General features: G+C 43.6%; 1 protein-coding gene across 3 annotated transcripts in view; it reads left to right on the top strand.

Annotated features, from left to right (window-relative positions):
• The window catches only part of trim33 (tripartite motif containing 33), a 113,566-nt gene that overhangs the window by 61,232 nt on the left and 39,318 nt on the right, over positions 1–13,016 (top strand). For all 3 annotated transcript variants that reach the window (XM_056273045.1, XM_056273046.1, XM_056273044.1), the window contains exons 8-10: positions 2,408–2,525; positions 5,793–6,058; positions 13,008–13,016. The exon at positions 13,008–13,016 is cut by the window's right edge and continues 186 nt beyond it. In XM_056273045.1, the coding sequence (XP_056129020.1) occupies positions 2,408–2,525; positions 5,793–6,058; positions 13,008–13,016 (393 nt within the window). The remainder of the gene's footprint in view (positions 1–2,407; positions 2,526–5,792; positions 6,059–13,007) is intronic.

The raw sequence follows: 13,016 nt of genomic DNA, 5'->3' as shown, positions 1-13,016 counted from the left end.
AATATTTCTTATTTTGTCAGTTGGATAAGTTAATTAACTGTCTTAAGCCCAAAGTGACATTTTACATATTTTACATTGATTTTTACATAAAATGAAATGGCAGAATTACCTGATGCAGCCTCAGCGATCACTCGTCCATACGTCTCCACTCTCTCTTCCTGAGAAAGGAAAGGCAGTCCCTTAAAGATGGGTCAAGAGCAGAGGCTGTATGAAGAGTGTTTCTCTCCTGCTCACTGGTGGACCTCTTGCTGAGGTCCCCGCTGATGGCCTGCTTTATCTCCCGGACCATTGATGACTCTCCAATACGGTCCTTTGTGTCCTGGATGAGTTGAGCATGCAATGGGGCAATCAAACCCACTGTGGGGTGATCTCCTCTGATATGAGAGTCGTCCCATCTTTCATTGGCTTTAGGGCCTTAATAACATCCTCTGCATTTGAGACATCTGTTTCACTGAGAGTGCAGAGGTCAGCCTCTCCCCTCCTCACCTGAGGAGAGAGTAAGGCAGCTCAGATCGCAGATTTTTACTCCAGAAACCTGTCAACCATCTCATAAGCACTGTTCCACCTGCGGCTGACTTGTGTTTTCAACTGACACAGCAGACCAAGTAGCTTCTGCTTCTCCTCAAGCTGATGTTCTGCAGTGGTGCTGCGGTGGAAAAATGTAATACATCTGACCCTCCCCAGTAGCCTTGATAAAGTGGGCAACTTGAGCGCTTGCTGAGGTGCCAGATTTAGTGTGTGGGCATAACATCTCACATGTAGGAATTTACCCAGTTGAACAGCAGCGGTCATGTTGGGGGCGTTATCAGTCACTATGACTACATGTTTGGTAGTGAACTGCCATTCTTCTGCTACATTCTGTAACAGCTCAGCCACATTTGCACCCGTGTGGCTCTCACACATTGCTCTTGTTTGGAGCATGTGAGACGCGAGCTGCCATTCGTCAGTAATAAAGTGCAGTTATGGTGACATCAGATTCTGTAGCAATGGCTGTCCACACATCGCATGGTATTGCTGTCCTACCCGCATTCCTCAATGATTCCATGACTTTGGTTTTGGTTTGGTTGTAGAGTGTGGGTATCGCTGTGTCGGTGAAAAAACGTCGAGATGGGATGTTGTAGCTTGGCCCCAAAGTGTGCAGCATAGCACGAAAACCCTGGTTCTCAATGACTGAGTAGGGGCGCTAATCATTGGCAATAAAAGTTGCGATTGACTTTGTGATTCGCTTCACCCTTTCCGAGTTGGGTGGAAGCTTTGACATCACTTGTTCATTTGTTCTCTGGTTGGCAGCAACCTGTTGTTTTTCCTCCAACTCTGGGTGGAAACATGAAATATGGTTTCCCATGTTTGTTGTGCTCCCTAAATATTTTACTTTAGTTAGACACAACTTGCATACAGTGTGGCTCTTGTCCAGGTCCCTTTTCCCTTTAACTTCATAGAAGCCAAGACGCTTCTGTACACTGGCTGTTAAGCCAGACAGTGCCGGTCGGATTGGATCCAACTTTGTTTGTTCGTGCTCAGCCATCCTCACCAAAACTGAAGAAGTAGCCTAGCTTAGAACATAAACACGATGCACATGTTGAAGTCCATTACATTTCACCATCCAGTTGGTTCAGCGGCAACCATAAGGAGGTACAGCCCAGTCAAGAATTGAGCTTTAAATGTCCCATAATTGAATTTTCTGCATCGAGACATAATCGTTTATGAGAGAATCTTGATGCATCTAAGAATCAATTTTTTTTTCTCCCCCCACCTCTGTTCGATAGCAAAGTGTAAAAAATCGGTGACCCTGACCCTCTTGTGGTCACACAACATTCCCGTATGAAGGGAATAGCGATGGAAATTTTGGAACTCAAAAAATAGTTTTTAATTCTTTGACTTCGTTGTTTTTTCACTGCGAAACAATGCACACACGGCAACACTGATAGGATGTCTGTCAACCTCCATGTTTGATTTGCTGTAGAATCATATTGGACTACAAGAGTTGTGTGAGATCCCAAGTTTTGAGTCATATCTTTGTCTGATCTTTGAGACATTTCACAACATAGGGTTAAATTTGCACAATTCATTCAAGTTCAAGACCCGTGTACTCTGTCCTTGTTAATATGCTCGTCCATCACTATCATCAGAGTAGCTTTTAAATTGGCACGACTTGACAATGTACTGGATATCAGGTAAATATATTGAACAGAAAGAGAAATGACATAATGTCCTGGCGCCCCCCATGTAATGCTCCCTATAATATGAGGAGCACAGATATGCAGCCAGACATTACTTGCATGTTACCCATTTTTAGCCGTGCTCACTAACAAAGGAGCTAATTAATTGTGTGTGTGTGTGTGTGTGTGTGTGTGTGTGTGTGTGTGTGCGTGCGTGCGTGCGCATGTACTTGCATGCGCATATGTAGATCCTCTTTCAGCTTCGCCAGGTCCTAAAGGCCAGACTGGAGCCAGCACCTCAGACCAATGGAGCTGTACGATTCTTCTGTGACCCCACTTTCTGGGCGAAAAATGTGGTGAATTTAGGTGGGAGGAGCTCACCACCTTGTCTGACACTGTTTTTTTTTAGTCTTGATATATAAGTGACAGTTACTAATTAGGTACTAATTCAACAAGTTACTCAAAACAGACTTCCTTTCATCTGATTTGTAGCTAAGGGGTATTTGATCACATATTTTGAAATCTTGGAAAAAATGTAGCTGCTGCATACATTTTGTGCATACATTTTGTTTAAGACGGGCTGAACCTGTCAATGTAACAGTTGAAGGTTTGTATTCATTTAAGAGAACCATCATGCAACATAATACTGCCATCCTGGATTCTTGTCTGGAAAGTAGGGGAAATTATATCAATTTTCATATTCATGAAAGTTCTAAAGGCTAAAAGTAGCTCCCAACTGTCTGATTAAGGAGAAGATTCTCAAAATAATGGTCGTGTCACTCCCAGTTTGATGACTCCTAAATTTTCTGGGTAAGAGTGATTCACGAAGCATTTTAGCTCTAAAACTAGCTCCTAAATCTGTGTCACTAAATCCATTAAGTCAAACCAGAGCAGTTTCGTGGTTGTTGCCGTTAACAGCTGCTGCTGGTAGACTAGAAGCTGATCCCATGTCCAAATTTATTAATTTGTTCATCTTCATGGAGGTTTTACAAGAAGAAAAAGCTCATCTTGTGTCCAGAGTGGTCTCTGTTTGTGTTAGTGTGGAGATATGTCTGATTTGTTCCTGTCAGCCATGGCTCTTCGACATTATTAATGAAAAGGCTGTGTTTTAAAGCCTATAAAGCCTATCCAGTAATTATTCTTTAAGAGGCTGCATTAATTACCTGAAAATAAAGCCATCAGCGGCACTTACATTTTCTTTAAAAATAAATACTTGGTGTCTGGGTAGTGTGGCGGTCTATTCCGTTGCCTACCAACACAGGGATCACCGGTTCAAATCCCTGTGTTACCGCCGGCTTGGTCGGGCGTCCCTGCAGACACAATTGGCCATGTCTGCGGGTGGGAAGCCAGATGTGGTTGTGTCCTGGTCGCTGCACCAGCGCCTCCTCTGGTCAGTCAGGACGCCTGTTTGGGGGGGAGGGGGAACTGGGGGGGATAGCGTGATCCTCCCACATGCTACGTCCCCCTGGTGAAACTCTTCACTGTCAGGTGAAAAGAAGCGGCTGGTGACTCCACATGTATCGGAGGAGACATATGGTAGTCTGCAGCCTCCCCGGATCAACAGAGGCGGTGGAGGAACAACCAGGATGGGTAGGAAAAGTGGGGTAATTGGCTGGATACAATTGGGAAGAAAAGGGGGGGGGGGATAAATAAATAAATACTTTATTTGACTGTCAACATGATTTGTACTTCCTGCCATTCCATTGGTAGCCTACACGTGTTGACAAAAATCTGTTGTGGTTGAAACGTCAACAATATAGTTTTAAACGGGAGCATTTACATAAGGGAGCAGACTCTATTTTTCTTGTTTTGTACTTTTTTTCTGTCTGGCACCAAACTAGATTTGTTTGTGGATGCAGCCTAACACTATTAATAGTCTTCATAACACTGTTAATAGTCTTCATAACACTGTTAATAGTATTCATAACACTGTTAATAGCCCTTATAACACTGTTAATAGTCCATAACACTGTTAATAGTCTTCATAATACTGTTAATAGTCCGTAACACTGTTAATAGTCTTCTTAACACTGTTAATTGTCTTCATAATACTGTTAATAGTCCTCATAACACTGTTAATAGTCTTCATAACACTGTTAATAGTCTTCATAACACTGTTAATAGACTGCATAGACCACTTTGGAATCCTCTCCGACATGTTGCGCGATCTCATCCAATGCAAACTTGAGAGTTTTCTTTTTTTCCCCAAAGAATTCATCGACACACCAACTGGTCCGCTGTCAACCAATCACTGTGGACATAGTCAGTGAGCGTGTTCATGAAACATGACCTCATCCATGGCAGTGGGGTCAACCTCTCCCTCTCCTCTTAGATTAAGACTTTACCCAATTCCTTAGTAAAAGTTGCTCTCAGCAGCTTCTTGAATTGGTTTTAAGAAGGAGCTTTTAGCAAGGCACTTTTAATGACATTTAGCTTGGTTTTAGATGGAATACTTCATGAATATGGCCCAAAGTCTGAAAAAGATATGGAAATTAATAGAAAAAGTGATAAATAGTATGGAGCAAAAAAAAAAAAGTCTTTCAGATTTGAGTGTCTGTGTTTTTTTTAAATGCCTAGTAATTATTTTTACAATACGATCCGTCTATGAACTTGACCCCTGGAAGGTGGCCTTCTTTTAACTCTACACACACACACATTTCCTTGCTGGAAGTCCATCAGTAAGGCTAAATCCTGAAACTGGACATCTACCCCATCCTCTGTCATAATGAGAAATGTCAAGTTACCGTTTCCTTGAACAAAAATGATCCTTCCACAGCTTGAACAGGCATGGTGGCACAGTGGTTAGCACGGTCGCCTCACAGCAAGAAGGTCCTGGGTTCGAGCCCCGGGGTAGTCCAACCTTGGGGGTCATCCTGGATCGTCCTAAGTGTGGAGTTTGCATGTTCTCCCTATGTCTGCGTGGGTTTCCTCCAGGGGCTCCGGTTTCCTCCCACAGTCCAAAGACATGTAGGTCAGGTGAACCAGCCGTACTAAATTGTCCCTATGTGTGTGTGTGTGTGTGTGTGTGTGTGTGTGTGTGAGAGAGAGAGTGAGTGTGAAAGAGCCCTGTGATGGCCTGGCGGCCTGTCCAGGGTGTCTCCCCGCCTGCCGCCCAATGACTGCTGGGATAGGCTCCAGCATCCCTGTGACCCTGAGCGCAGGATAAGCGGTTTGGATGATGGATGGGTGGATGTTTCCTTGAACAATAAATGTCCATCAGAACTGAGACACATTTTTCCAGTTTATCTGCTCATCAGACAGGTTGGCTGAAAAATGTTAACAGTGTGCGCTCATAGTTTTGTGGTTGAATTATTTGTCTTGTAGTCTTGTAAGTACCCAGCACCTCAACAGTATTATTAGATGAGGATAACTTTATTTCTACTTTTTGTAACCAAGTTACAAAGAGATGAAAATAAAATAACACTGCAACATTAGTTAATTAAACCTGCATATGGTGCAACTGACACCGAAGGCCCAAATTGCTATTTATAGAAATTCAAGTAAGATTCAATATAGAAGTCAGGGGAAAATATTGAATCTCCAACTTTGGAAGACAAGTTCTGGAAAATAGTCTGGAATTGAAAATGGGCAAGACTGCTGGACACCAACTTTCTCTTCATCTCCCAACTTTAGGAAATCTTGTAATCGAGAAGCCGCCTCAACCAGCACATCCTCCCAACATGATGGTGGGAAGTCAACCCATTTCACCTGCGCAAAGCCATTCTGGCAAGCACCCGGGGCAGATCAACCTGGCCCAGCTCCGCTTGCAGCACATGCAGCAGGCAGCGTATGCCCAGCAGAAGCAGCAGCAGCAGCAGATCCAGCAGCAGATGCGTATTGCTTCCCAGATGTCTCAACAGCACTCTAGACAGGCTGGACCTGTGATGGTCCAGCAACAGGTATGCTCCTTGTGTAGTGATGGCCTACTCAGTACCACAGAGATCGCTAACATCACTGTCTTGATATAGATTAATCAGTCATTCGAAAAATACTCTGTGTTGACTTGGTGAACATGAGAGCACTCACTATTTATATCATGTCCACACATTCAGTCTGAATGCAACCTGTTGATATTTTTATATACGTGTGTGTGTGTGTGTGTGTGTATATATATATATATATATATATATATATATATATATGTGTGTGTTTGTGTGTGTGTACAATAGTATTGGGACACACCTCTTTCTCATTGAATTCAGGTGTTTCATTCAGACCCATTGCCACAGGTGTATAAAATCCAGCAGGTAGCCATGCAGTCTGCATTTACAAACATTTGTGAAAGAATGGGTCGTTCTGAAGAGCTCATTGAATTCAAGCATGGTACTGTAATAGGATGCCACCTTTGCAATAAGTCAGTTGGTGAAATTTAGTTTGCACATTAACCGTTTTTTCACATTACCCGTAACATATACACTCACCGGCCACTTTATTAGGCACACCTGTCCAACTGCTCGTTAACGCAAATTTCTAATCAGCCAATCACATGGCAGCAACTCAATGTATTTAGGCATGTAGACATGGTCAAGACGATCTGCTGCAGTTCAAACCGAGCATCAGAATGGGGAAGAAAAGTGATTTAAGTGACTTTGAACGTGGCATGGTTGTTGGTGCCAGACGGGCTGGTCTGAGTATTTCAGAAACTGCTGATTTACTGGGATTTTCACGCACAACCATCTCTAGGGTTTACAGAGAATGGCCCGAAAAAGAGAAAATATCCAGTGAGCGGCAGTTCTGTGGGCGAAAATGCCTTGTTGATGCCAGAGGTCAGAGGAGAATGGCCAGACTGGTTCGAGCTGATAGAAAGGCAACAGTAACTCAAATAACCACTCATTACAACCGAGGTATGCAGAAGAGCATCTCTGAACGCACAACACGTCGAACCTTGAGGCAGATGGGCTACAGCAGCAGAAGACCACACCGGGTGCCACTCCTGTCAGCTAAGAACAGGAAACTGAGGCTACAATTCGCACAGGCTCACCAAAATTGGACAATAGAAGATTGGAAAAACGTTGCCTGGTCTGATGAGTCTCGATTTCTGCTGCGACATTCGGATGGTAGGGTCAGAATTTGGCGTCAACAACATGAAAGCATGGCTCCATCCTGCCTTGTATCAACTGTTCAGGCTGGTGGTGGTGGTGTAATGGTGTGGGGGATATTTTCTTGGCACACTTTGGGCCCCTTAGTACCAATTGAGCATCGTGTCAACGCCACAGCCTACCTGAGTATTGTTGCTGACCATGTCCATCCCTTTATGACCACAGTGTTCCCATCTTCTGATGGCTACTTCCAGCAGGATAACGCGCCATGTCATAAGGCTCGAATCATCTCAGACTGGTTTCTTGAACATGACAATGAGTTCACTGTACTCAAATGGCCTCCACAGTCACCAGATCTCAATCCAATAGAGCACCTTTGGGATGTGGTGGACCGGGAGATTCGCATCATGGATGTGCAGCCGACAAATCTGCAGCAACTGCGTGATGCTATCATGTCAATATGGACCAAACTCTCTGATGAATGTTTCCAGTACCTTGTTGAGTCTATGCCACGAAGGATTAAGGCAGTTCTGAAGGCAAAAGGGGGTCCAACCCGGTACTAGCAAGGTGTACCTAATAAAGTGGCCAGTGAATGTATATATAGATAGCGTTTCTTTTCCGAAACCATCAATGGTGTTGTGAGTGCTCGACAAATAAGGAGCGGAATATTAACACGGATACAGGAAAAAAGATTTTAATACATTGCAGTACAGGCCTGTTTCGTGCGTCTCGCACTCATCAGCTGCTAATGTTTTATTCACAAAGAATCATACAGTTTATGTTGTCCAGCATCACGCCCCTAATTTCGGTTGGACAGCGACCAATCAGATGGGGAAACATTCAAATTATAACAACCAATGGGGTAGGTACTTATGATGCACAGCAACCAATGGAGGGGTAGAAAACATTACAACCAATGGGACTGGGGTTGTATTTGAAAAGCATTTAGGGGCCAGGGCGCTGTTGAAATGGCATACATTAGAAGTATAACAAGGTACTTTATGTGAATTATATATTGGGGTGGTGTTAGGGCACAGTTGGAAGGACAGGCAGTTAAAATATTTTAAAAAAAATATGTAAAAAAAATATTTAAAAAATATTTAAACTCTAATAAATGTCATATGTGTATCATCTAGTGGGGGGGGATAATGAATAATAAAGGCGTTTTACTTATAGTTACAAAGGAGATATTTTTTCGGTGTCTGTTGAATATTTTCCTCAATTGGTAGTCTGGGGTAAAGCACTCATCCAAAAGCTTGAAAAATTGTTTTCCAATATTAGCGGCCACACGGTGTCGCTGTAGGGGGATTATACCAGATGATGTTCCGCCTTCTGTTGCATTGTTTTTGTTGTTGTTGGTGGCTGTCGCTAATTGGTGATGGGTTGTACATCTGAAATCATACCACATGTTTGTAAGGCTTCCTGGTATGGGGGGGCTCCTTCATTAACGAGGGCTTCGCTGGATGATAAACATGAGAGTCTTTTGTTTATGCTCACTGGGATATTTTTCAAAATGGGGGTGGATGACTGCTTTCTCTGTGGATGTATTGCAGTATATTGTTGGGCTTCATGTATGGCCTGTATGTACCATTTCTAAGATCTAAAGAGATGTTGAGGAAGTCGATCTGTTTTTTGTTAGCCTCAATTGAAATGTTTAGTCCATTGTTTGCAAATATACTACACATTTTATTTTTTCGCAAAAATGAAAAAGAACAGTACACATGGCCACTGTAACTCTAGTTAATGGTCACGTCAGTTTGCTTATGAAACCCATCGCTGATGTCGGTTGTGCTGCAACTGTGCTGCTTATAAGGGTGGGGACACCTGCAGTCACCTGACACTATTGTTTATAAGGGTGGGGATGCCTGCAGTCACCTGACATTATTGTTTATAAGGGTGGGACACCTGCAGTCACCTGACACTATTGTTTATAAGGGTGGGGACACCTGCAGTCACCTGACACTATTGTTTATAAGGGTGGGGAGACCTGCAGTCACCTGACACTATTGTTTATAAGGGTGGAACACCTGCAATCACCTGACTATTGTTTATAAGAGTGGGGACACCTGCAGTCACCTGACACTGTATTGTTTATAAGGGTGGGGACACCTGCAGTCACCTGACACTATTGTTTATAAGGGTGGGGCACCTGCAGTCACCTGGCACTATTGTTTACAAGGGTGGGGACATCTGCAGTCACCTGACACTATTGTTTATAAGGGTGGGACACCTGCAGTCACCTGAAACTATTGTTAATAAGGGTGGGGACACCTGCAGTCACCTGACACTATTGTTTATAACGGTGGGGACACCTGCAGTCACCTTACACTATTGTTTATAAGGGTGGGGACACCTGCAGTCACCTTACACTATTGTTTATAAGGGTGGGGACGCCTGCAGTCATCTGACACTGTATTGTTTATAAGAGTGGGACACCTGCAGTCACGTGACACTGTATTGTTTATAAGGGTTGGGACACCTGCAGTCATCTGACACTGTATTGTTTATAAGGGTGGGGACACCTGCAGTCACCTGACACTATTGTTTATAAGGGGTTGGGACACCTGCAGTCACCTGACACTATTGTTTATAAGGGTGGGACACCTGCAGTCACCTGACACCATTGTTTATAAGGGTGGGGACGCCTGCAGTCATCTGACACGGTATTGTTTATAAGGGTGGGAAACCTGCAGTCACCTGACACTATTGTTTATAAGGGTGGGGACACCTGCAGTCACCTGACACTATTGTTTATAAATGTGGGGACACCTGGAGTCGCCTGACACTATTGTTTATAAGGGTAGGTACACCTGCAGTCACCTGACACTGTATTGTTTATAAGGGTGGGACACCTGCAGTCACCCGACGCTATTGTTTATAAGGGTGGGGACACCTGCAGTCATCTGACACTATTGTTTATAAGGGTGGGGACACCTGCAGTCACCTGACACTATTGTTTATAAGGGTGGGGACACCTGCAGTCACCTGACATTATTGTTTATAAGGGTGGGGAAACCTGCAGTCACATGACACTATTGTTTATAATGGTGGGACACCTGCAGTCACCTGACACTATTGTTTATAAGGGTGGGGACGCCTGCAGTCACCTAACACTATTGTTTATAAGGGTGGGGACACCTGCAGTCACCTGACACTGTATTGTTTATAAGGGTGGGGACGCCCGCAGTCATCTGACACTGTATTGTTTATAAGGGTGGGGACACCTGCAGTCACCTGACACTATTGTTTATAAGGGTAGGGACACCTGCAGTCACCTGACACTATTGTTTATAAGGGTGGGGACACCTGCAGTCACGTGACACTGTATTGTTTTTTAAGGATGGGGACACTTGCAGTCACCTGACACTTGTTTATAAGGGTGGGGACACTTGCAGTCACCTGACACTATTGTTTATAAGGGTGGGGACACCTGCAGTCGCCTGACATTATTGTTTATAAGGGTGGGGAAACCTGCAGTCACCTGACACTGTATTGTTTATAAGGGTGGGGACGCCTGCTGTCACCTGACACTGTATTTTTTGTGAGGGTGGGGACGCCTGCAGTCACCTGACACTGTATTGTTTATAAGGGTGGGGACACCTGCAGTCTCCTGACACTATTGTTTATAAGGGTGGGGACGCCTGCAGTCACCTGACACTGTATTGTTTATAAGGGTGGGGACGCTTGCAGTCACCTGACACTGTATTGTTTATAAGGGTGGGAACACCTGCAGTCTCCTGACACTGTATTGTTTATAAGGGTGGGGACACCTGCAGTCACCTGACACTGTATTTTTAATAAGTGTGGGGACACCTGCAGTCATCTGACACTGTATTGTTTATAAGGGTGGGACACCTGCAGTCTCCTGACACTGTGTTGTTTATAAGGGTGGGGACACCTGCAGTCACCTGACACTATTGTTTATAAGGGTGGGGACACCTGCAATCATGTGAGACTGATGGAGTCACCTAGAGGATAATGCAACTTTTCTCCTCTAAACATTGTGTACAGATGAACTGCTTCAACTTTTTGGGAAACCTGATTTACTTGTGTTTTTCACGATGGAGCTGGAACACAGTAAAACACAAAAAAGACAAGTCCCAAACAGTATCGGCCGAGTTGTTTTGTTTGCCGTTAAGTTCATTTTGCTATGTTTTGTTATACCCTCCTCCAATCTAAGAGCCCAAGAAAAGTTCTAGCCATCTCCCCACGTGGCTGAAAGACTCCCTGGCTGTGTTTATTACCTGCTGGTTTAATGGTAAACAGTGCAAATTGACTGTTGCAGGTATCTCACAGTTCTCATCGGCAGCTACACATTTTACACACAAGTCCTTCAAATGTTGATAACAAAACTTACAAGCATATCGTGGAGCTGCTGCCCTTCCAGCGGCGGTTCAGCCCCACAAAGTGGCGGTTCTCAGGATGAGGCAGAGATGATGAGAGGTTATGCAGTGCTTGTAGTAAAAGAAAAAAATAGATGTTAGTGAAACACAAAAAAGCATAAATTTTTTATTGGTCATGTAGCGACATGTAGAGCACTCAACCCCTGTTGAGTGCACGGCCTCCCTCATGAACATGACTGTGGCCACTGCAACTGGCCTATAGCTTAACCAGTAAGTTACTTATTGATATGCTGATGGGAAGAGTACACTAAGTGCTGGTATCACACCGAACTGTGTAACTTGTCAGATTACACGACCCTATTCTCTACGCCATCTCGGCCGGCATACGGCAGCTAGATACGGTTACATGTAGCCATAACATCTGACATCGGTACATTTAGGCATTAGATGGAGCTGGTTCATTTCAGATGGAGGCTTGATGTGGTCCAGCAGAAAAGTCTGGCAAGCCTGGAAATAATACAGAGCTGCAGGCTCAAGTGGCCTGAGCTTACCCAACAAAAGAGACATCAAGATCCATAGTGGTGTTTTTTTGCATGTCTTATCCAGTTTGTTACATATTTTGTATACTTAACCATGACTGCTAACCATTTTCCGCAGCATACCAATGTGTTTTTTGAAGGCATTTTCCTTACCTCCAGGCCGCCACTAGTCTCCATTCATTTCAGTATAGCAAAAAAAGAAACTTGCAGACACAAGAAACTTGCTTGAGATAGGTCATCTACCACAGTGAACATTTATTCTATACTTTCTGTCAGAGTCATGCTATTGTTGTGTAGGTGTGTAAGAAAATATCGATACACTTGTGTATCGCGTTATTATCTTTTGTGATACTGTATCGATTCTCCAAACCACAATATTGATTTTTAATTGTTTACATGTGAAGTTTTGTGACAAACATTTTGTGTTGTATGTAACCGTACGACCGCTAGATAACAGTGTTGTAATCTGTCTTCAGCCATTTGACGCTTCCACAGCAACACAACAACGTAAACTGAGACAGGAAGTAGCGGAACACAAAGAACACAGGCCTATGAAACCACGATATCACCTTTCTTATGTATCACAATATATCACCTTTCTTACATATCACAATATATCGCAATACATTGAATCGTAACCCCTGTACCGTGATATGTATCGTATCGCCAGATTCTCAGCATTACACAGCCCTACTTACAAATTCTCGCGTTTTGAATATGATCTGAATACGAATGGAAATTTTGACCCGTTTTCATGTTTAAAATGCTGTTTTCCAGTCTCTGGATTAGTGTGGACATAGTCTTAAGTCTGTTGAGCAAAAATTGGGTCCATGCTTGGTTGGACTCAGCAGTAATTCACATTTATGACACTGTGTGTCTTTGTTAATCTCTCTCATCTTCCTCTTTCCTGTACCGATTTGTGTTCAGCCTCCAAGG

The sequence above is a fragment of the Lampris incognitus genome, chromosome 2, assembly GCF_029633865.1.
Source record: "Lampris incognitus isolate fLamInc1 chromosome 2, fLamInc1.hap2, whole genome shotgun sequence".
Taxonomy (NCBI): Eukaryota; Metazoa; Chordata; class Actinopteri; order Lampriformes; family Lampridae; genus Lampris; species Lampris incognitus.
Note: the sequence above shows the minus strand (reverse complement) of the source record. Positions and strands in the feature narration are given on the sequence as shown.